Below are 22,791 nucleotides of genomic sequence, written 5' to 3'. Positions count from 1 at the left end.
TATGAAAATACCAAATCATTGATTACTGATCTCTAAAATATAGTTCTAGTCAGAATGCAGACACGGTTGTAAACACATTTTATTTAGTGAACATTTTTTAAAAATGTAAATAACGTTAAACATTGTGCCTCATCTGCAGTATCAATCACAAATCGGGATGAAAAATAACCAATGATTAATATTTTATTACATTACAAATTGTACACAAACATTTGGTATAAAATATACATGTATATACAATTTCCTCAAACTAAAATAAGGAAACAAAAAAACAAACCCATTCAGAATGATTTTTTATACAGCTTGCTGATCAGTTGCGCTAATCTGAATCCAGGAAATGTAACACTTGTTAGCTATTGATGTCCTGATTTTCATCCATGGATCTGACTCTAACATCAGAGATTAAACACAACGTTGAAAAATTAAAACATCGGCAGCATGAATAACTGACAACACCAATTGACCGTCACATGCATAAAAAAAGAGAGGGCAAAATAAATAAAAATTATAGGATGTTTTCTGTGATTCTTAATGTAAACATTTTGGGCAGTGGTGTATCTGAACAGGCACTCCAGTTATCAGTTCCTTCATCACACTGCAGCAGTGTGATGGCTCTCCAGTACCTCCACTGCAATGCAAACCCAATAAAGGCTCATCTGTAGTCACTTTGGGTAAGAAAAGGCTGTATTAAATGGATGCCATTTATACAGTGCAGCAGCACGCTGCTCATACATGTTCTATGCTGGTGGTGTGTGTGGTGTCCTCCATAACTCCTCATTCCCACTTGTAGATTTTGAGCATCTTCTCAGTGAGAGAGGCCAAGTAACTGCCCTGGTTCACCTCAAAAGGGCAGATGTCCAACACAGGGAGGTCAGCAGACAACTTCTGAATCAGGGATCCACTCCCAGCATCCCACACCTGGAAAAATGAAATGAAATGATTAGAAACAAAGGATCAATGTGAAGCTCTTGAGACCGTTTCATATTATTCAAACTATCCCCAAACTGCCTCAAATCAGAGAGTCAAGCCTCTCACTATTATGGAGTGCTTTCAACCACAAAACAGTTGAACCATTGATCCTTCCCCAATCTCAGCAGTGGAGTAAAGTTTTAATGAGCCTAACTCCTAATAATAGACCAGCCAACCTGGAAAAAGCGCTTGCTTTTTTGTTGTTGCTTGTTACAGGCTGTCAACCATGTTATATCAAACAATGATGGAGTGATACACAAAGTAAGGCCGGATGTCACGTACATTTTTGCTTTTCTAGGGGTCAAATGTCAAATCTGGTAAAAATGGGCATAATGGAAATAGTAATAGATTTAGGGCAAATATCCTGAAATTCTTAACTAAAACTGAGTAGATTATCAAACATAAACACAGACTTCTGAATGCATTAATACACTATATATACACAAAAGTATGTAGAGACGCCTTCAAATTAGAGGATTCGGCTATTTTAGCCACACCCGTTGCTGACAGGTGTACAAAATCGAGCACACTGCTATGCAATCTCCATAGACAAACATTGGCAGTAGAATGGCCTTCCTGATGAGCTCAGTGACTTTCAACATGGTACCGTCATAGAATGCCACCTTTCCAACAAGTCAGTTCAACAAATTTCAGCCCTTTTAAAAGCTGCCCCGGTCAAACTGTAAGTCTTGTTATTGGAAGCATCTAGGAGCAACAACAGCTCAGACGCGAAGTGGTAGGCCACACAAGCTCAAAGAACGGGACCGCCAAGTGCTGAAGCGCGTAGCACGTCAAAATAGTCTGTCCTCAGTTGCAACACTCACTACCAAGTTCCAAACTGCCTCTGGAAACAACGTCAGCACAAGAAGTGTTCGTCGGGGGCTTACTGTAATGGGTTTCCATGGCCGAGCAGCCGCACACAAGCCTAAGATCACCATGCACAATGCCAAGCGTCGGCTGGAGTGGTGTAAAGCTCGCCGCCAGTGGACTCTGGCACAGTGGAAAAGCGTTCTCTGGAGTGATGAATCACGCGTCACCATCTGGCAGTCTGACGGACGAATCTGGGTTTGGTAGATGCCAGGAGAATGCTACCTACCCGAATGCATAGTGCCAATTGTGGAGTTTGGTGGAGGAGGAATAATGGTCTGGGGCCGTTTTTCATGGTTCGGGCTAGTCCCCTTAGTTCCAGTGAAGGGAAATCTTAATGCTACAGCATACAATGACATTCTAGACGATTCTGTGATTGCAACTTTGTGGCAACAGTTTGGGGAAGGCCCTTTCCTGTTTCAGCATTACAATGCCCCCGTGCACAAAGCGAGGTCCATACAGAATGGTTTGACGAGATCGGTGTGGAAGAATTTGACTGGCCTGCACAAAGAACACCTTTGGGATGAATTGGAACGCCGACCGTGAGCCAGGCCTAATCGCTCAACATCAGTGCCTGACCTCACTAATGCTTGTGGCTGAATGGAAGCAGGTCCCCGCAGCAATGTTCCAACATCTAGTGGAAAGCCTTCCCAGAAGAGTGGAGGCAGTTATAGCAACAAAGGGGGGACCAACTGCATATTAATGCCCATGATTTTGGATTGAGATTTTCGAAGAGCACATACTTTTGGCCATGTAGTCCTATGTTTCATGAGCTGAAATAAAAAATAGCTGACATTTTCGAAACACAAAAAGCGTATTCCTCTCAAATTTGGTGCACAAATTTGTTTACATCTCTGTTAGTGAGCATTTCTCCTTTGCCAAGATAATCCATCCACCTGACATATCAAGAAGCGAATTAAACATCATGATCATTACACAGGTGCACGTACCTTGTGCTGGGGACAACAGGCCACTCAAAATGTGCAGTTTTGTCACAACACAATACCACAGATGTCTCAAGTTTTGAAGGAGAGTGCAATTCACATGCTGACTGCAGGAATGTCCACCAGAGCTGTTGCCAGAGAATGTAATGTTCATCTCTCTACCATAACCCGCCTCCGTCGTTTTAGAGAATTTGGCAGTACGTCCAACCAGCCTCACAACCGCAGACCACGTGTATGGCGTCGTGTGGGCGAGCAGTTTGCGGATGTCAACGTTGTGTACAGAGTGCCACAGGGTGGCGGTGGGGTTATGGTATGGGCAGGCACAAGCTATGGACAACAAACACAATTGCATTTTATCGATGGCAAATTTAACACACAGAGATACCGTGACAAGATCACGAGGCCCATTTTCGTGCCATTCATCCGCCGGCATCACCTCATGTTTCAGCATGATGATGCACAGCCCCATGTCGCAAGGATCTGTACACAATTTCTGGAAGCTGAAAATGTCCCAGTTCTTCTATGGCCTGCATACTCACCAGACATGACACCATTGAGCATGTTTGGGGATGCACTGGATCAACAGCGTGTTCCAGTTCCCGCCAATATCCAACAACTTCGCACAGCAATTGAAGAGGAGTGGGACAACAGGCCACAATCAACAGCCTGATCAACTCTATCCGAAGGACAGGTGTCACACTGCGTGAGGCAAATGGTGATCACACCAGAAAGTAACTGGTTTTCTGATCCACGACCCTACTTTTTATTTATTTATTATTATCTGTGACCAACAGATGCATATTAATTTATTTCAACTGACAGTTCCTTATATGAACTGTAACTCAGTAAAATCTTTGAAATTGTTGCATGTTGCGTTTATATTTGTGTTCAGTATATGAACATTCAGATGTGTTCAGCTACAGTTGTGGTCTGTAGCGCCACCTAGGACCAATCTCAGATGATGTAGACCCTTCTCAGAACACTGCGGGAGACCACATTGACCCAGGATAATTTTGCCTCGTAAGATTCTGACTCTGAGCCAGAGATATTGAAACTGTAATGTAATTGTTAAGTGGTAAAACGTACAAGCAGCGAAATAGAGATGGTCACAGATTCAGACCAAATTTACTGAGCAAGTAAATACAAACTTAAATCATACTTTAAAATCATAAATACATTTATAGTTGCTTTTGGCGTAACTATTATCCTTAATGCCATGCATATAAACAGATAAAGCATATAGTATGTTCCATCATATTGGTCAAACTTGGGCATTAGCAAACCAAAATAATCCCCAGACAGTGTAGATTCCCTCTAACTACTCAGAGAGACACTTCTGAACAATAAGCACTTTACCTTGTGAGGATCAGACATTCTGGGGCAGAGATATTGGGACTAAGGATGTCAACAACTACAGACCAGTATCCCTTCTTTCTTTTCTCTCAAACTCTTAAGCGTGCCGTCTCTAGCCAACTCTCCTGCGATCTCTCTCAGAATGATCCAAACCAGACAGGTTTCAAGACTGGTCATTCAACTGAGACTGCTCTTCTCTGTGTCACGGAGGCTCTCCGCACTGCTAAAGCTAACTCTCTCTCTCTCCTCTGCTCTTATCCTTCTAGACCTATCTGCTACCTTTGATACTGTGAACCATCAGATCCTCCTCTCCACCCTCTCAGAGTTGGGCATCTCCGGCACTGCTCACTCTTGGATTGCATCCTGACAGGTCGCTCCTACCAGGTGGCGTGGCGAGAATCTGTCTCCGCACCACGTGCTCTCACCACTGGTGTCCCCCAGGGCTCAGTTCTAGGCCCTCTCCTATTCTCTCTACACACCAAGTCACTTGGCTCTGTCATATCCTCACATGGTCTCTCCTATCATTGCTACGCAGACGACACACAATTAATTTTCTCCTTTCCCCCTTCTGATAACCAGGTGGCGTATCGCATCTCTGCATGTCTGGCAGACATATCAGTGTGGATGTCGGATCACCACCTGAAGCTGAACCTCGGCAAGACGGAGCTGCTCTTCCTCCCGGGGAAGGACTGCCCGCTCCATGATCTCGCAATCACGGTTGACAACTCCATTGTGTCCTCCTCCCAGAGTGCAAAGAACCTTGGCGTGACCCTGGACAACACCCTGTCGTTCTCCGCTAACATCAAAGCGGTGACCCGATCCTGCAGGTTCATGCTCTACAACATTCGCAGAGTACGACCCTACCTTACACAGAAAGCGGCACAGGTCCTAATCCAGGCACTTGTCACCTCCCGTCTGGATTACTGCAACTCGCTGTTGGCTGGTCTCCCTGCCTGTGCCATTAAACCCCTACAACTTATCCAGAACGCTGCAGCCCGTCTGGTGTTCAACCTTCCCAAGTTCTCTCATGTCACCCCGCTCCTCCGCACACTCCACTGGCTTCCAGTTGAAGCTCGCATCTATTACAAAACCATGGTGCTTGCTTACGGAGCTGTGAGGGGAACGGCACCTCCTTACCTTCAGGCTCTGGTCAGACCCTACACCCAAACGAGGGCACTACGTTCATCCACCTCTGGCCTGCTAGCCCCCCCTACCTCTACGGAAGCACAGTTCCCGCTCAGCCCAGTCAAAGCTATTCGCTGCTCTGGCACCCCAATGGTGGAACAAGCTCCCCCACGACGCCAGGACAGCGGAGTCACTGACCACCTTCCAGAGACACTTGAAACCCTACCTCTTTAAGGAATACCTGGAATAGTATAACAGTAATCCTTCTTTCCCACCCCCTCCCAAGAAAAAAAAAGGGGTGGTTGTCCCACTGGCTATCCTAAGTTGAATGCACCAATTTGTAAGTCGCTCTGGATAAGAGCGTCTGCTAGATGACTAAAATGTAAAATGTAATGTGTAAATGCAGTCGAAGTTGACATTTTTGGGGTAATGATAAATCTTTACCATATTCACTGAATAAATAAAAAACACATGTTCATCACATGCATACACACACAAATAGCTCACCATGGTGGAGTTGGTGGCCTCGTCCCCGGCACACACCAGAGTGGAGCCCTCCCCGGCCGGGCTTCTGAACACGGCATTCTTGGTGAGCAGCTTGCAGGAGGAGCCGGCGCTGAATGTCTGGACTGGGTTGCAGGAATACGAGGGCTCCTGAGCCGCGTCCTGCTGGGGGGTCCTGTTCAGCTCCATCAGAACACAGCGCAGCGATGGTTTGGAGCGCCCTGGACGGGATCAAACACACAGACTGTCAGTCTAAATACTAGAGCAAGTGGTCACCTACCCTGGTCCTGGAGAGCTACTGGGGAGTGCAGGCTTCTGTTCCAGCCCAGCACTAGCTAAAACAAAACACCTAGAATAAATCATGCAGCAAGTAGAGAGAAGCCAGGACAACAAAGACCCTGGCAGCAGTACAATGCACACAAATGATATGCATATACATTTTATTACACACACAGGCACACATATATACACAGTACCAGTCAAAAGTTTCTACACACCTAATCATTCAAGGGTTTTTCTTTATTTTTACTATTTTCTACATTGTAGAATAATAGTGAAGACATCAAAACTATGAAATAACACATATGGAATCATGTAGTAACCAAAACAGTGTAAACAAATCAAAATATATTTTATATTCCTCAAATTAGCCACCCTTTGCCTTGATGACAGCTTTGCACACGCTTGGCATTCTCTCAACCAGCTTCATGAGGAATGCTTTTCCAACAGTCTTGAAGGAGTTCCCACATATGCTGAGCACATGTTGGCTGCTTTTCCTTCACTCTGCGGTCCAACTCATCCCAAACCATCTCAATTGGGTTGAGGTCGGGTGATTGTGGAGGCCAGGTCATCTGATGCAGCACGCCATCACTCTCCTTCTTGGTCAAATAACCCTTACACAGCCTGGAGGTGTGTTTTGAGTCATTGTCCTTTTGAAAAACAAATAATAGTCCCACTAAGTCCAAACCAGATGGGATGGTGTATCGCTGCAGAATGCTGTGGTAGCTATGCTGGTTAAGTATGCCTTGAATTCTAAATAAATCACAGCAAAGCACCCCCACACCATAACACCTCCTCCTCCATGCTTTACGGTGGGAACCACACATGCAGAGATCATCCGTTCACCCACACCGCGTCTCACAATGACACAGCGGTTGGAACCAAAAATCTCAAATTTGGACTCCAGACAAACGGACAGAATTACCTCTGGGTCTTCCATTCCTGTCGCAGTCCTCATGAGAACCAGTTTCATCATAGCGCTTGATGATTTTTGCGACTGCACTTGGAAGAAACTTTCAAATTTCTTGAAATGTTCCATATTGACTGACCTTAAAGTAATGATGGACTGTCGTTTCTCTTTGCTTATTTCAGATGTTCTTGCCATAATATAGACTTGGTCTTTTACCAAATAGGGCTATCTTCTGTATACCCCGCTACCTTGTCACAACACAATTGATTGGCTCAAACGCATTTAGGAAAGAAATTCCACAAATTAACTTTTAATAAGGCACACCTGTTAACAGAAATGCATTCCAGGTGACTATCTTATGAAGCTGGTTGAGAGAATGCCAAGAGTGTGCAAAGCTGTCGTCAAGGCAAAGTGTGGCTAATTGAAGAATCTCAAATATATTTTTTGGTTACTACATGATTCCATATGTGTTATTTCATAGTTGAAGTCTTCACTCTTATTCTACAATGTAAAAAATAAAGAAAAACCCTTGAATGAGTAGGTGTGTCTAAACCTTTGACTGGTAGTGTACATACACACACACACACACACACTTTAGGCCCTTCATTGCCCCTCATAGTCCTCCCCAGGATGGTAGTGTCTCACCTGGTCTGTAGGTGACCAAACAGTGTCTGCTCTCTGGCTGCACCTGGATGTCTGTGCAGCATCCCGTCTCCAGGGGCAACATGTGGGGTCTATAGGTGGTCCCGTCTACTTGCTCCCAGAAGCAGCCCCCCTCCAGAGAGCCTGAGATGAGGCCACCACATGGGAACGAGCTGGAGGCGGCGCGAGGCACATAGGACAGGGATGCCACGGGACACCTGGGAGGAGCCAGAGGTCATGGTTTGTGCCTGTGGTTTTAATCACACTGCATACTAAATATGTATTACATACAGTGCCTTCAGAAAGTATTCAGACCCCTTGACTTTTTCCACATTTTATTAGGTTACAGCCTTATTCTAAAACAGATTATTGTTTTTTGCCCCTCATCAATCTACACACAATACCCCATAATGACAAAGCAAAAACAGATGACATTTTTACTAACTTATAAAAAATTTATAAAAACTGAAATAATACATTTACATAAGTATTCAGACCCTTTACACAGTACTTTGTTGAAGCACCTTTGGCAGTGATTACAGCCTCAAGTCTTCTTGAGTATGACGTTACAAGCTTGGCACACGTGTAATTGGGGAGTTTCTCCCATTCATCTCGGCAGCTCCCCTCAAGCTCTGTCAGGTTGGATGGGGAGCGTTGCTGCACAGCTATTTTCAGTTGTCTCCAGAGATGTTTGATGAGGTTCAAGTCCGGGCTCTGGCTGGACCAATCAAGGACATTCAGAGACTTGTCCCGAAGCCACTCCTGCGTTGTCTTGACTGTGTGCTTAGGGTTGTTGTCCTGTTGGAAGGTGAAACTTCGACCCAGTCTGAGGTCCTGAGCGCTCTGGAGCAGGTTTTCATTAAGGATCTCTCTGTACATTGCTCTGTTCCTGACTAGATCCTGACTAGTCTCCCAGTCCCTGCCGCATGATGCTGCCACCCCCATGCTTCACTGTTCAATCTTGGTTTCATCAGACCAGAGAATCTTGTTTCTGATGGTCTGAGAGTCTTTAGGTGCCTTTTGGCAAATCCAAGCGGGCTGTCATGTGCCTTTTACTGAGGAGGGTCTTCCGTCTGGCCACTCTACCATAAAGGCCTGATTGGTGGAGTGCTGCAGAGATGGTTGTCCTTCTGGTAGGTTCTCCCATCTCCACAGACAAACTCTAGAGCTCTGTCAGAGTTACCATCGGGTTCTTGGTCACCTCCCTGACCAAGGCCCTTCTCCCCCGATTGCTCAGTTTGGCCGGGCGGCCAGCTCTAGGAAGAGTTTTACTGGTTCCAAACTTCTTCCATTTAAGAATGATGGAGGCCACTGTGTTCTTGGGGACCTTCAATACTGCATTTTTTTTTTCTCTGACATGCACTGTCAACTGTGGGCCCTTATATAGACAGGTGTGTTCCTTTCCAAATCATGTCCAATCAATTGAATTTACCACAGGTGGACTCCAATCAAGTTGAAGAAACATCTCAAGGATGATCAATGGAAACAGGATGCACCCGAGCTCAATTTCGAGTCTCATAGCAAAGGGTCTGAATACTTATGTAAATAAGGTATTTCTGTTTAATTTTTAATACATTGGCACAATTTTCTAAAATCCTGCTTTAGCTTTGTCATTATGGGGTATTTTGTGTAGATTGCTGAGGATGTTTTATTTATTTAATTAATTTTAGAATAAGGCTGTAACGTGACAAAATGTGTCTGAATACTTTCCTTAGGCACTGTATTATAATATATTACACTATGTGAATTACATTTTACACACACACCGTATAAATTAATATTAATTCCACTATCTTTGAGAATGAGTAGCAAAACTCAACTGCTAGAAATAAAATACAAAATCTAAGCCCAGAACCTGGTCAGATCCTGTGGTGAAGGTCAAACTAGCTAGGATATATTGACAGGTGTAGTTCAAACTGTGGTGGCAAATACAGACTAGCTGATCTTCGCCCCCTGCCTGGCTGTCAGACTGACCTGGAACGTAACGGCTGTAGCTCCTGGACGTGCGTGCTGGTGTCCCTGGTGTCATACACCAGCACAGAGCCATTACTGAGACCAGCGTACACATAGTTGTTATTGTCCAGGCACCAGCAGCAGCTCCACACTGGTTTCCCTGTGTTGTAGGTCTGCACCACCGTGTTGGTCATTAGACTGCAGGAGAATAATGGTAGTTAGGATATTAGATTTAGAAGGTAAAATACTGTCCTAAATAACCATCAAGGGTTTTGTTTTCAATCTAGGTCTGAATGGTTCTTGCAACTTAGCAAAGATCAATGTTCTTCTCCATCAGAGCCTAAGGCTATGAAGTCAACACCATTCTGGAACACACGGTCCTGAATCTCTCTGTTTGGACACAGACTGACTATCTGGTTACCTGGTGAGTTTGATGGTGTTGTCCAGGGCAGCAGAGAGCAGGAGGCTGTCGGCCTGTCTGTTGAAGGCCAGGCCTCTGATCTGTTTGACATGGATAGGAATGTACTGGCAGGCCTTCAGATTCATCGTGCTCACCTTCTTCACCCCGCAGCCTGGCAGGTGGGGGGGGGAGCGCAGAGGGAGAGAAATTATTCCAAGAGGTAGCAAATATTTCCCTTTGATATTTTCACATTATGAAATCTGTGCAAAAAACAAACGTTCACAGCTATTTCGTACTGAAAGCGCATCAAAGCTTATCAAAGGTCTTACCGGGCACCAGGGGGGTGTGTGGGGAGGGCTGAGAGGCCAGCAGGCAGCTGAGGGGTTCACAGTAGGATAGCACCCTGCAGCCCCCCGCCTGGGACACCAGCACGGCCTTGGAGAAGACGTAGTGGCCCCCCTGGGTGCTGTCTTGTCTCCGAGAGTGCCCAGAGAGAGAGGCCCCTGAGCTCTGAGAGGGCCCACAGCCAGGCTGGGCCATCAGCGTCTTCAGCTCCTGACAGAGGTGGAAGGAAGAAAAAGTGACCCACCAGCACTGTTCAATACCAATGGAAGTCAAGTCAAGCATACCAGATACAGTATGTGATCAGCAAAACATTGAAAATCAGGATACAGTCATCATAGTGGATTTGGGGGTTGATCAATCTCAATGATTACAGCTCGGTATTCTAGTCCACCTGATAAATGGATGGGAGACTGGGGGATGACTGGTAAAGCAATGGGAATAAAGTACCTGTAGCTGCTTGAGCAGTTTCCCACATTCGTCGGTCATCACCTGCAGTTGTAGCCGGCACTGCGCTGACTCCAGTTCAGCCTTCCTACGCAGTGAATGCTCTTGCTCCAGTGACCTGCAGACAACAACACATTCAAACAGACAGACAGACTCACTCTCAACAGCTCCCTCCCTACAGAAGTGAATCAGGCCAAATCAATGCCAATATCAGCAGATCAGAAGACAAACTAAAGCAGCTACTTTACCTCTTCATACTCTCCTGCTCGGTGTTGTCCAGAGCCCTCAGCTTGCGCGCGTACAGGAGGACGATATCGGAGCGCTTGGCCTTCTTGTTGCACTGCAGACATACAGCAAATCATCATTACAAGAGCCAGATGGAGTCTGATGGGACGCCTTCACATCACTGCATATTAAGTCAATTGTTTTTTGGGGTCATATTTTATGGCAGTATTTTCTCAGATGTAAGTAATTCAGAGGGCATTTTTGAATGCTTGAGGAAACTGCGCCTTCAGCACAGATTCCACCTGGTGCCAGTCACTACAGTGGAAGTAGGAGCTCGTTTTTTCTACTTACGATGGAATACATTTTCCTTTCTTTCACTGCAAATGCTTTTGTAATTTTCCTGTTCATAATGGAACCAGGAGCAATTCCAGTCCTCTCCCCCCAGACATACCAAGGCTGACAGACAGACATGAAGACAATGACCTGGGGACACTTGGCTCCATGGCCTTGGCCCTTCACCCAGCGGTCGATGCAGGTGTAGCCAAAGAGATGTCCGCAGCGCAGGGTGGCCAGGCGATGCTCCCCTGACGTGGTCCAGGGCTCAAAGCAGATGGAGCAGGTCTCCCCTTCCCCCTCTGCCTCATCCCCCTGGGATGATCGAAGGGCCGGAGCACTGGAGGCTAGTGGGGCTGATACGCCCTAGAGGGGACAGAGAGATGATGCATGACATTTCTGACAGTGCATGGGAAGAAATACAATGGCACACAATGCTACTAGAGAAACTGCACTAATGAGCTAATCATGTAAATATTAAGCCCATCCAAGAGTGTAGGCCTATCACTGGCAATGAATGTGGTCTTACCTCAGGATTCACTTGATTTCCAGTCTCTGTTCTCGCAGCCTCTGTGGTTGCATTAGAATCTATACACAGGATAGGCATGGTGAGATTCAACTTTTTATAGGTGACAGTGGAAAATGGCTATGCATGGATCAGACTTGAGCTTAGTTTACCTGAAGAATAAAGGCCTTGGGGTGGCGTGACTGTAACTGGAGGGTTTGGACGAGGGCTGGAGGGAACGGCAGGGTTGGGAGGGTCTGCTGCTAGCCCTGGGGCCTCTGCCTCATCCTCTGACTCGCTCACCTCTGTCGTACTCCCAGAGTCGCCCTCGGCTTGGTTGGCTGCAGGGACTCGCAGCAGGAAATCCAGGAAGCTGCTAGCACGAGCAGCGGTCTGGGTGGAGTTGTGCACCCTGACGCCTGGCCTTTAACCACACAGAGACAATACAGGTACAATCAATGAGTATAACATGGGGTGAAATAGGTACTCAATTAAGCATACAATTATGTCTCCAGTATGGATATACAGTTTAGAGTGAATCCAGTCCAACCATAACTACCTGGCTCTCCGCTGCCTCTGGGTGGCTGCTGTGGTGACCCTGCGCCCAATATGACCCTCCATTCTGATCCTGGGTCCAACTTGACCCTCCACTCTGACTCTGTTCTGACTGAACGCCCAGGTGTTCGGGAGCCGTGGTGGGTCACGGGGAGCTGCGTCTGCCTCATCCTCTACCTCTGTTTCACTGCCAGAGTCAGGGATGACGATAGGGAGATGTACCTGGTCTGCCACATCATCTGGCTCTGGTTCCCTACTGGGGCCCCCCAGCTGCAAGTCCACCTCCATCACCTCCATCTCACGACCTATGGGGTGGGGGGGCTGAAAATGAATTGCATTCAATAGGCAGGATAACCCAACTGCCTGAGATGTTCACAAATGATTTCACTCTTGACTTCAGTGTTATCAGACACTAGCGTAGCCAATGGTTTTAAATGCAAGTAAATGTGTGTAGTGCAGGCAATGCTGCCTGGAGCAACAAACGGTGACAACAAAAATGCTAACTTTGCTAGCTACCTAAATGTACATTCTTTGACATCTAGTTAACACAAGCTAAATTAGATAGAAAATCTAACGTTAGTGATGAGACTAGTTAGCTATTATGTAAATGATAATACATTAGCTACATAACGTTAAAGGGGCAATCTGTTACTACATCCATTTTTGGACTTATCAATGTATCCATTTACTCTTGAAGAATATAAATTATAAATGCCTCATGAGCTTAGTTTAACTGTCGTATCCCATCAGAACCCAAAATATAAGCATGTTTTACTCCAACGTTTGTTTACATTTACTTTGTTTACAAACTTCATAGCCTCAAAACGAGGTTAAAACTTTAATGTTGATATCATGACTGCTAAGTCCTTGCATCCATAACTTTGTATATGAATTTGAGCGTAATTACATTTCTCCATCCCTCAACCGATTTCTAAAACTGTGGCGGGGACTCACTTTGTTATTGTTGGAAATCATAGATTGGCGCTTAAAAGGTAACAGTTAGGTTACAATGATAGTTTAGTTAGCCACATGCCATTGTTAACTCCGTAGCTAACTATATAGCTAGTTACAGTGCCATAGCCAGCTGCACAGGCGGAGCAAAAGAGAACACGGAACAGGATTCCGGATGCAGGTTTCAGAAACTGGCAAGTAGCCAACGTTACATTGAGAGACTAGCTGAATAAAGTAAATTCCATGGGGAACAAAGTTTACATTGACGGAAGCCAAAGCAAAGGCCGCTCTGCTAGCTAGCTAGAGTAACGTTAGCTACTTGAAACAGTAAACAGCACAACTAGTTAACTAGCTAGCTAAGGTACATTACCAATTTGATTATTTGGTGACAGTCTCGATTGTGATCAATTAAATAACGTTACCACAGAGTTTTCATAGCTATTTACTTTTTTTGGAAATTGCCTAAATTAGCTAGAATGGTAGCTAGCTAGTTCCCCTCAGATCAGTCTCTGCTTCTGGCAGTGTTGCCAAAGATTTGTATAACTAAACCATCCGTTGCATCTTCTTCTTCAATAGGGTTTATCGGAGGGTTGGCATCCAACGTTATGGTGCATTACATTACCGACACATACTGTACCGGAGTGTGGGCCAGAGACAGGGAGAAACTAAATCCTACCTGCCAGCCCAGTTGCTCTTAAAAAAGATAACATATTTGAGACTATATCTAATGACGTTCTACTCAATATACTCTAAACTAATTTGCTGTATCCTATTAGTATCTCTATTCCACTGCTCCTGCCATCTCTGCATCATGACTGTCCATATCAGGCTTTTTGCCTTGCTCATTGAAATTACAACAACATCCCCGCTACTAAGTGCTTGTTTAGCCAGTACATCGACTGCCTCGTTCCCCTCCACCCCCACATGCACTGGGACCCAAGTAAATCTTATCCGTATACCAACCTGTCTAATCGTGTCATGGGTTTGTAGTGCTGCGACTAACTGTTTAAATTAGTTTCATGGGCAGTGTAGCATCTCACATCTACTTCTTACCTTGAAAATGTGCGTTTGACACAAACTATCCTTGCCAGTGTCAAACTTCGTGGGTTACCATGAAAAGGTAAATGGTTCAACTACATTGCCTTTAACGTCAAAGGCATTATATTTGGTGTAACAATCCGATCGCAGCCATAGTTTCGTTGCTAGCCCTTCTTCTTTTTCTACTTCTTCTTCTTCTGTGGATTTTATGGCGGACTACAACCCAAAAAGGTGTTTGCCGCCACCAACAGGACGGGTTGAAAAAACAAAACAAGGTCAAAAGAAAATCCATTCGTGATAGGGAAACTAACTTAATCCACCCAAATAAAAATAGTACATTGACAAAAACAAAACCCCCACTTCTTCCTTCTTTCAAATCTCCATATCTCCCTTCTCAGGCTCTAGGGCCGAGAGGGTGATACGGCTTGTGACAATATTCCATGTAACTTCTCCGCAGATAAATATTTCAGTCCCAGGAACCGCTCCGCCGCATCCACAATGATATCTATCTTCCTGGACCTTCTCTCCACCTTGGCAGTGACATTTAATCACTATAGCTATAAAGGCCACAAAGTCCACCTTCTTAACCTTTAAAATGTCAGGGTCCTGCTGGTGAAAGACAACCCCTGTAGCCTGCAGTGAAGGCCTATCCACCACCATGGACTCTTCAGGAGCACTATTCAAACCCTCAACCCTTTTAACAGCTGCTGCATATGAAATGCTCTCGACAGCCCTGACTTTGGCCACCCTTGTCGGGCAATCGAAAGACGTAGCTTCATGGTTCCCACCACAATTGCAACATGTCACATTTTCAGCACTTTAAAACACATGACATTATCTTTTCCACAACTTGGACATCTCAGCTTCTCGCTTCTGCAAACACTTGAAACATGACCAAAAGCTTTACAATGATCACACTGCATTGGTCTTGGGATAAATGCTCTGACTCTGTAGTTTATATACCCCAACTGCACTTGAGTAGGGAGAGACTCTATATCAAAAGAACAGATAACTTCACTTTTTCACCATTCACCACACGATTCATCCGACGTGCAATCAATCACTCCAGGAATAATTTTAATCTCTTCAAATTCGACTTCCCACGAGGTGCCAGATATAACCCCCGAAGAGACACACTCGACACTTCAAACTTATCAAATCAGGTGAGACACAACGCATGTTCCTTCTGATCTGCAGAAGCCCAAAAAATCTAAACATGCCCGCCTCTCGTGATCCTCACAGCCTTCACTTTACCCAGCACTCTCTACACCAGTTTGGATATCTCAAATGGTTTCTTCAAGATTGGTAATCTGCTCAGCTGCTCCTCATTAACAAACCGTACTCCTACTAGATACGAAGGGACATTCTCTTCACTATTCCAATTCTCCTTGATTCTACCGCCATTAGATTCAGAATCAACTTCATCGTCCGCTTACGCCATATATTTCCCCCCCCTCACTGTCATTTCGAAGGCTGGAAAGTCCCCGCCACCAGGCTTCAATCATTTTCTTCTTCGATGAGGTTTAACGGCGGTTGGCATCCAATACATGTTGCATTACCGCCACCTACTAGACTGGAGTATTTTTTAATTTTTTTTATTTCACCTTTATTTAACCAGGTAAGCCAGTTGAGAACAAGTTCTCATTTACTGCGACCTGGCCAAGATAAAGCAAAGCAGTGCGATTAAAAACAACAACAACACAGAGTTACATATGGAATAAACAAAACGTACAGTCAATAACACAATAGAAAATCTATATACAGTGAGGGGGGCAGTGGTCTAAGGCACTGCATCGCAGTGCTAACTGTGCCACTAGAGATCCTGGTTCGAATCCAGGCTCTATCGCAGCCGGCCGCGACCGGGAGACTCATGGGCGGCGCACAATTGGCCCAGCGTCGTCCAGGGTAGGGGAGGGAATGGCCGGCAGGGATGTAGCTCAGTTGATAGAGCATGGCGTTTGCAACGCCAGGGTTGTGAGTTTGATTCCCACGGGGGGCCAGTATATAAAAAAAAAATCTATTCACTAACTGTAAGTCGCTCTGGATAAGAGCGTCTGCTAAATGACGTAAATGTAATGGAAAAAAGTATTTGATCCCCTGCTGATTTTGTACGTTTGCCCACTGACAAAGACATGATCAGTCTATAATTTTAATTGTAGGTTTATTTGAACAGTGAGAGACAGAATAACAACAAAATAATCCAGAAAAACGCATGTCAAAAATGTTATTAATTTATTTGCATTTTAATGAGGGAAATAAGTATTTGACCCCTCTGCAAAACATGACTTAGTACTTGGTGGAAAAACCCTTGTTGGCAATCACAGAGGTCAGACGTTTCTTGTAGTTGGCCACCAGGTTTGCACACATCTCAGGAGGGATTTTGTTCCACTCCTCTTTGCAGATCTTCTCCAAGTCATTAAGGTTTCGAGGCTGACGTTTGACAACTCAAACCTTCAGCTCCCTCCACAGATTTTATATGGGATTAAAGTCTGGAGACTGGCTAGGCCACTCCAGGACCTTAATGTGCTTCTTCTTGAGCCACTCCTTTGTTGCCTTGGCCGTGTGTTTTGGGTCATTACATTTACATTTACATTTACGTCATTTAGCAGACATTTACCAGAGGTGCCGATCCCCTCACAGCTCCATAGGCAAGCACCATGGTCTTGTAACAGATGCGAGCTTCAACTGGAAGCCAGTGGAGTGTGCGGAGGAGCGGGGTGACGTGAGAGAACTTGGGAAGGTTGAACACCAGACGGGCTGCGGCATTCTGGATGAGTTGTAGGGGTTTAATGGCACAGGCAGGGAGACCAGCCAACAGCGAGTTGCAGTAATCCAGACGGGAGATGACAAGTGCCTGGATTAGGACCTGTGCCGCTTCCTGTGTAAGGCAGGGTCGTACTCTCCGAATGTTGTAGAGCGTGAACCTGCAGGATCGGGTCACCGCCTCATTGTCATGCTGGAATACCCATCAATGACCCATTTTCAATACCCTGGCTGAGGAAAGGAGGTTCTCACCCAAGATTTGACGGTACATGGCCCCGTCCATCGTCCCTTTGATGCGGTGAAGTTGTCCTGTCCCCTTAACAGAAAAACACCCCCAAAGCATAATGTTTCCACCTCCATGTTTGACAGTGAGGATGGTGTTCTTGGAGTCATAGGCAGCATTCCTCCTCCTCCAAACGCGGCGAGTTGAGTTGATGCCAAAGAGCACGATTTTGGTCTCATCTGACCACAACACTTTCACCCAGTTCTCCTCTGAATCATTCAGATGTTCATTGGCAAACTTCAGACGGCCCTGTATATGTGCTTTCTTGAGCAGGGGGACCTTGCGGGCACTGCAGGGTTTCAGTCCTTCGCGGCGTAGTGTGTTACCAATTGTTTTCTTGGTGACTATGGTCCCAGCTGCCTTGAGATCATTGACAAGATCCTTCCGTGTAGTTCTGGGCTGATTCCTCACCGTTCTCATGATCATTGCAACTCCACGAGGTGAGATCTTGCATGGAGCCCCAGGCCAAGGGAGATTGACAGTTCTTTTGTGTTTCTTCCATTTGTGAATAATCGCACCAACTGTTGTCACCTTCTCACCAAGCTGCTTGGCGATGGTCTTGTAGCCCATTCCAGCCTTGTGTAGGTCTACAATCTTGTCCCTGACATCCTTGGAGAGCTCTTTGGTCTTGGCCATGGTGGAGAGTTTGGAATCTGATTGATTGATTGCTTCTGTGGACAGGTGTCTTTTATACAGGTAGCAAACTGGGATTAGGAGCACTCCCTTTAAGAGTGTGCTCCTAATCTCAGCTCGTTACCTGTATAAAAGACACCTGGGAGCTAGAAATCTTTCTGATTGAGAGGGGGTCAAATACTTATTTCCCTCATTAAAATACAAATCAATTTATAACATTTTTTACATGCGTTTTTCTGGATTTCTTTGTTGTTATTCTGTCTCTCACTGTTCAAATGAACCTACCATTAAAATTATAGACTGATCATTTCTTTGTCAGTAGACAAACGTACAAAATCAGCAGGGGATCAAATACTTTTTCCCTCACTGTACAGTGTGTGCAAATGTAGTAAGTTATGGAGGTAAGGCAATAAATAGGCCATAGTGCAAAATAATTACAATTTAGTATTAACTAAATTATAACTGTGTATAACTCCCTTATACTTTAAAAAATGTATAATAATAATACCCTACCATCTAACACTATACTCACAAAAACATAAAATAAAAATAAATACCATACTCCACTATTTAAATCTATTTAGTCCTACTTCAGGCCAACAGCCTGAAAGGATGGGACACCACCACTTAACACACCCTGTAACTCTTCTGACGTCAAGTCTCGCACACCCAAATACCTCTCTGCAGCTGCCACCACAACCTCAATTTTCTGCGACTTACGTTCCATCCCTGCAGTACAGTTGATAACCATTGCTATAAATGCTAAAAAGCCAATCTTACTGAAACATATATCACTTGTTGGTTTATCCCTCTGTACTGGTACATATCTTCTACTCACACCACTGCTCTCAGGATCCCTTCCCTTGACCCATCTTCCTCTACTTTCTTCACTGCCTCAGCATATGACAACTTCTGCACTACTCTAACCCTGGAAACCTCAACCTGCCTCTCTTGCACGGGACATTTCGGATCCCCAGCCCCATGGGCACCCCTACAATTAAAACATACCACTACTTTCGCCAATGCTACACATTCCTTTGTCTCATGCCCTTCTGCACACTTCTCAAACCTAGGAACCTCCCTCTTACACACTGCTGCCACATGCCCATAAGCTTGACACCTGTAACATTTTAATTTATTCGGCACAAAAGCTCGTACAGGATAACTTATATATCCTAACATCACTTTGTTGGGGAAAGACTCAACGTCAAAACTCAAAAGAACAGACAACGACTTTTGTTTCACCACTCACGCCACCCTGTCTGCTTTGAACCAAATGACAAGCACCACAAACACAGGGATTCTTCCCCTTCAGTTGGTCAGCTTTCACATTTACCATTACCCCTTTCAATGGCGCCGTTTTCTTGAGATCAAAACAATTCACATCTCTTGCCCCCATTCGTTTAACGCGGAGTGCCCGCTCCCTCTGATCAGCAGAAACACAAACAATTATCTCAAGACCCCTTCTGGTTACCCTCACTGATTCCACAGCACCCAACTCCGTTTTCACCCACCCTGAAACCACAAATGGATCAGCCAAAAGGCAAGGGTCCACTTTTTCCAAAAACTTTACTCCTACTGTCACAGACTCATCTTTATCCTGACCCTCGGTGCAAGCTTCGGGCTCTGAGAACTTCACCACAGCTACCACCTCCAAAACTTTGCCCTCATTCACTTCCATTTCTCCTCCTGTCTTCAACTCACTCTGCTTACACTTTCTAACATTCTTTCTTTCACAAACCATCTCCCTTTTTTCCACCATTTTTAACCAACTCAAGCTCACCCTCTTCCTCCCTCTCTCTCTTAGACCTCCTCCGTATTCCAAGTATACGTCTCCTTATGATAATACTGCACATCTCCTGACATACATCTTGTTCTTGCCTTCTCAAGGGACGCCATTTAACCGGCTGTCACAATCTCCGTATAATCAGCACGAACCCCTCGGGAGTCTTCAATAATGTTTCAACAACAGCACCTAGAGCCCCACAGAGGATGCGTTACAATACCCATAAAACCTAGCGGTCAAACACGGAAATAGTTCTAATCGTCTTTCCACCATAACATTTTTGACATAGTGAATTTTACAAACACTTCAAATGTATTATGTTTGGTGTAGGCTTACCATGGCGTGACATTTTCATAACTGTTTAATTTTCTCTCAGACAAGGTGAGTTTTATCAATATAGTCGCATCAATGTACTCTCAAAAAGTTTGAAATGCTAATTAACAACAGAGAAGACCTCAGCAAGACTCCAAATTCCTGCAGGATGCCCCTGCATGCCATCTCTAGCCGGCACTGTCAGCTACCGTTCACCAGTGCCATCAGAGACCTTATGTCCCCTTTCTCTGTCTTAGTTAGCCACTGACTACACTTTAGCTAGCTAGTTAGCAGAGCAGTAGATCAAACAAATATTTTTGTTTTACTAAGCGTAGATAATTGTTTGTACAATATGTTGACTTTGGTGTCTAGTTCTGACCTTAAGGCATTTTTCAAGGATGAGCATTAAAAGGGGAGAAGACCACTATAAGTCTGGCCATGTGGAGAAGTGCAGCTATAGTGAGGGGCAACTTACCGGTCTTGTCCAGCATGAATGGTAAAGTTTATCCTGTGTCGCTGAATGTAGCTATTAAGATAGGTTTCAGCATCTTAGCAATTCTATGTGTTCTATACAGCTGTCAACATTCTACAAGGAAAGAGCCACGTAATCAATTATATAATCATTAACCAGATTACCCCAGATACCAGATTTAGATGAGTGATAACTCAGTTGTAGAATGTTGTCATTGATGAGAATGAATCTAAAAATCTATTGACATTCAGAATGATTTACTTTATTTAGATATCCAGCCTGTATTGTAGTTGCATGACCAGAGACAAATCTTCAAAGGCACAGTATTTATTTATTCGGAGTGGTACATACATTCACACAGTCTTGATTAATAGGATCCTTCCCACTGTATGATTGATATGTCAAGTGATAAAATCCCAATTTATCAATTAAAAGTTTATGGAGGATCTCCCAGGATCTCCACATCCGGCTTCTTCACCTGTGGGATCGTCTGAGACGAGCCACCCGGAGAGCTGATGAAACTGAGGAGTATTTCTGTCTGTAATAACTCACTTTTGTGGGGAAAAACTCATTCTGATTGGCTGGGCCTGGCTCCCCAGTGGGTAGGCCACTGCCCAGTCATGTAAAATCCGTAGATTAGGGCCTAATGAATTTATTTCAATTGACTGATTTCCTTATATGAACTGTAACTCAGTAAAATCATTGAAATTGTTGCATGTTGCTTTTATATTTTTGTTCAGTACACATATAAGTTTTGCTCAAAGCAGCCAACTAAAGTAATTTATACCATGACATTGAATACTTGTTTCTGGTTGACTTGAAGGGCATTCTAGAGCATGTATTACTTAAGCGATAATGCCCGAGAAGCCGGTGTTTGGAGGATATATTGGCACAGATGTTGTTAGGCCAGAGACGAAGTCGAAGGCCGGCAAACCTTGCCAATATATCCTCCAAACACCGGCTTCGAGGGCATTATCACTTTTATACAACAGGTTACCAACATACTCAAATAATGATTTAAAAAATGTTATTTTTATGAATTTATTCATACTATTTCATCCTTCCACAAGATATATTCTCGACACAAATCTAGGTTTGCTAGCCAAGCCGTTCGTACTAATGTTCCATTGCCATACTGGCTGGCAACATTCTTATCCCTTCCTTGCTAGCTAGCCAACTATGGCTAACTTACAGTCACGTCAAAAAGTGCAGCCAGAATAACAGCAAAGTAGCTGCATTTTGCATTTGTTTAAGCTGTTTTTCGAGTGATAATTATTTGGATACATCCATAACAATGAGCTAATGAGGTGCGATTTCACCTGCTATAGAAAATGTGCTCACTCCGGACACTGTTGTTCAGAGGAGCTAGCCAACAACACAGCTAACACAATCACTTCAAACGGAAGCTGGAAAGACTGCAAACTAGCTGCACTTAGTTTCTTTTGACCTTTTTTCAATTGACATGTCTTTGTATATACAGTGGGGAGAACAAGTATTTGATACACCTGTAATTTTTTTATCATAGGTACACTTCAACTGTGAGAGACGGAATCTAAAACAAAAATCCAGAAAATCACATTGTATGATTTTTAAGTAATTAATTTGCATTTTATTGCATGACATAAGTATTTGATCACCTACCAACCAGTAAGAATTCCGGCTCTCACAAACCTGTTCGTTTTTCTTTAAGAAGCCCTCCTGTTCTCCACTCATTACCTGTATTAACTGCACCTGTTTGAACTCGTTACCTGTATAAAAGACACCTGTCCACACACTCAATCAAACAGACTCCAACCTCTCCACAATGGCCAAGACCAGAGAGCTGTGTAAGGACATCAGGGATAAAAGTGTAGACCTGCACAAGGCTGGGATGGGCTACAGGACAATAGGCAAGCAGCTTGGTGAGAAGGCAACAACTGTTGGCGCAATTATTAGAAAATGGAAGAAGTTCAAGATGACGGTCAATCACCCTCGGTCTGGGGCTCCATGCAAGATCTCACCTCGTGGGGCATCAATGATCATGAGGAAGGTGAGGGATCAGCCCAGAACTACACGGCAGGACCTGGTCAATGACCTGAAGAGAGCTGGGACCACAGTCTCAAAGAAAACCATTAGTAACACACTATGCCGTCATGGATTAAAATCCTGCAGCGCACGCAAGGTCCCCCTGCTCAAGCCAGCGCATGTCCAGGTCCGTCTG

The 22,791-nt window shown here is 44.6% G+C and overlaps 1 protein-coding gene across 2 annotated transcripts; it reads right to left on the bottom strand.

The window, feature by feature from the left end:
• Positions 1-61: 61 nt before the first annotated feature.
• Positions 62-14,541, bottom strand: LOC311134730 (E3 ubiquitin-protein ligase rfwd3.S-like). Of its 2 annotated transcripts, none has more exons than XM_084168501.1 (13): positions 14,358-14,541; positions 12,358-12,658; positions 11,972-12,222; positions 11,823-11,881; positions 11,444-11,659; positions 10,984-11,075; positions 10,739-10,853; positions 10,276-10,501; positions 9,968-10,118; positions 9,568-9,744; positions 7,597-7,811; positions 5,766-5,983; positions 62-918 (listed from the first exon to the last, which is right to left on the bottom strand). In XM_084168501.1, exons 2-13 carry the CDS (start codon positions 12,648-12,650, stop codon positions 775-777), a joined length of 2,157 nt encoding a protein of 718 aa, XP_084024627.1. In that variant the 5' UTR covers positions 12,651-12,658; positions 14,358-14,541; the 3' UTR covers positions 62-774. The 2 variants fall into 2 exon arrangements, with proteins under 2 accessions (XP_084024627.1, XP_084024628.1); XM_084168502.1 differs by having other exon boundaries at positions 12,358-12,674; positions 14,358-14,534.
• Positions 14,542-22,791: the final 8,250 nt, after the last annotated feature.

Source organism: Coregonus lavaretus (genome assembly GCF_964263955.1).
Source record: "Coregonus lavaretus genome assembly, chromosome: 9".
Taxonomy (NCBI): Eukaryota; Metazoa; Chordata; class Actinopteri; order Salmoniformes; family Salmonidae; genus Coregonus; species Coregonus lavaretus.
Note: the sequence above shows the minus strand (reverse complement) of the source record. Positions and strands in the feature narration are given on the sequence as shown.

What these genes read in the sequence shown, in the direction of transcription:
- LOC311134730 (XM_084168501.1), bottom strand. Translation starts at nt 12,650, where the DNA reads ATGGAGGTGATGGAGGTGGACTTGCAGCTGGGGGGCCCCAGTAGGGAA. An exon ending in GAGCAGGAGAGTATGAAGAG is followed by an intron (nt 10,854 to 10,983) that starts GTAAAGTAGCTG and finishes TGTTGTCTGCAG; the next exon opens with GTCACTGGAGCAAGAGCATT. An exon ending in AGGCCACCAACTCCACCATG is followed by an intron (nt 919 to 5,765) that starts GTGAGCTATTTG and finishes TCATTTTTCCAG; the next exon opens with GTGTGGGATGCTGGGAGTGG.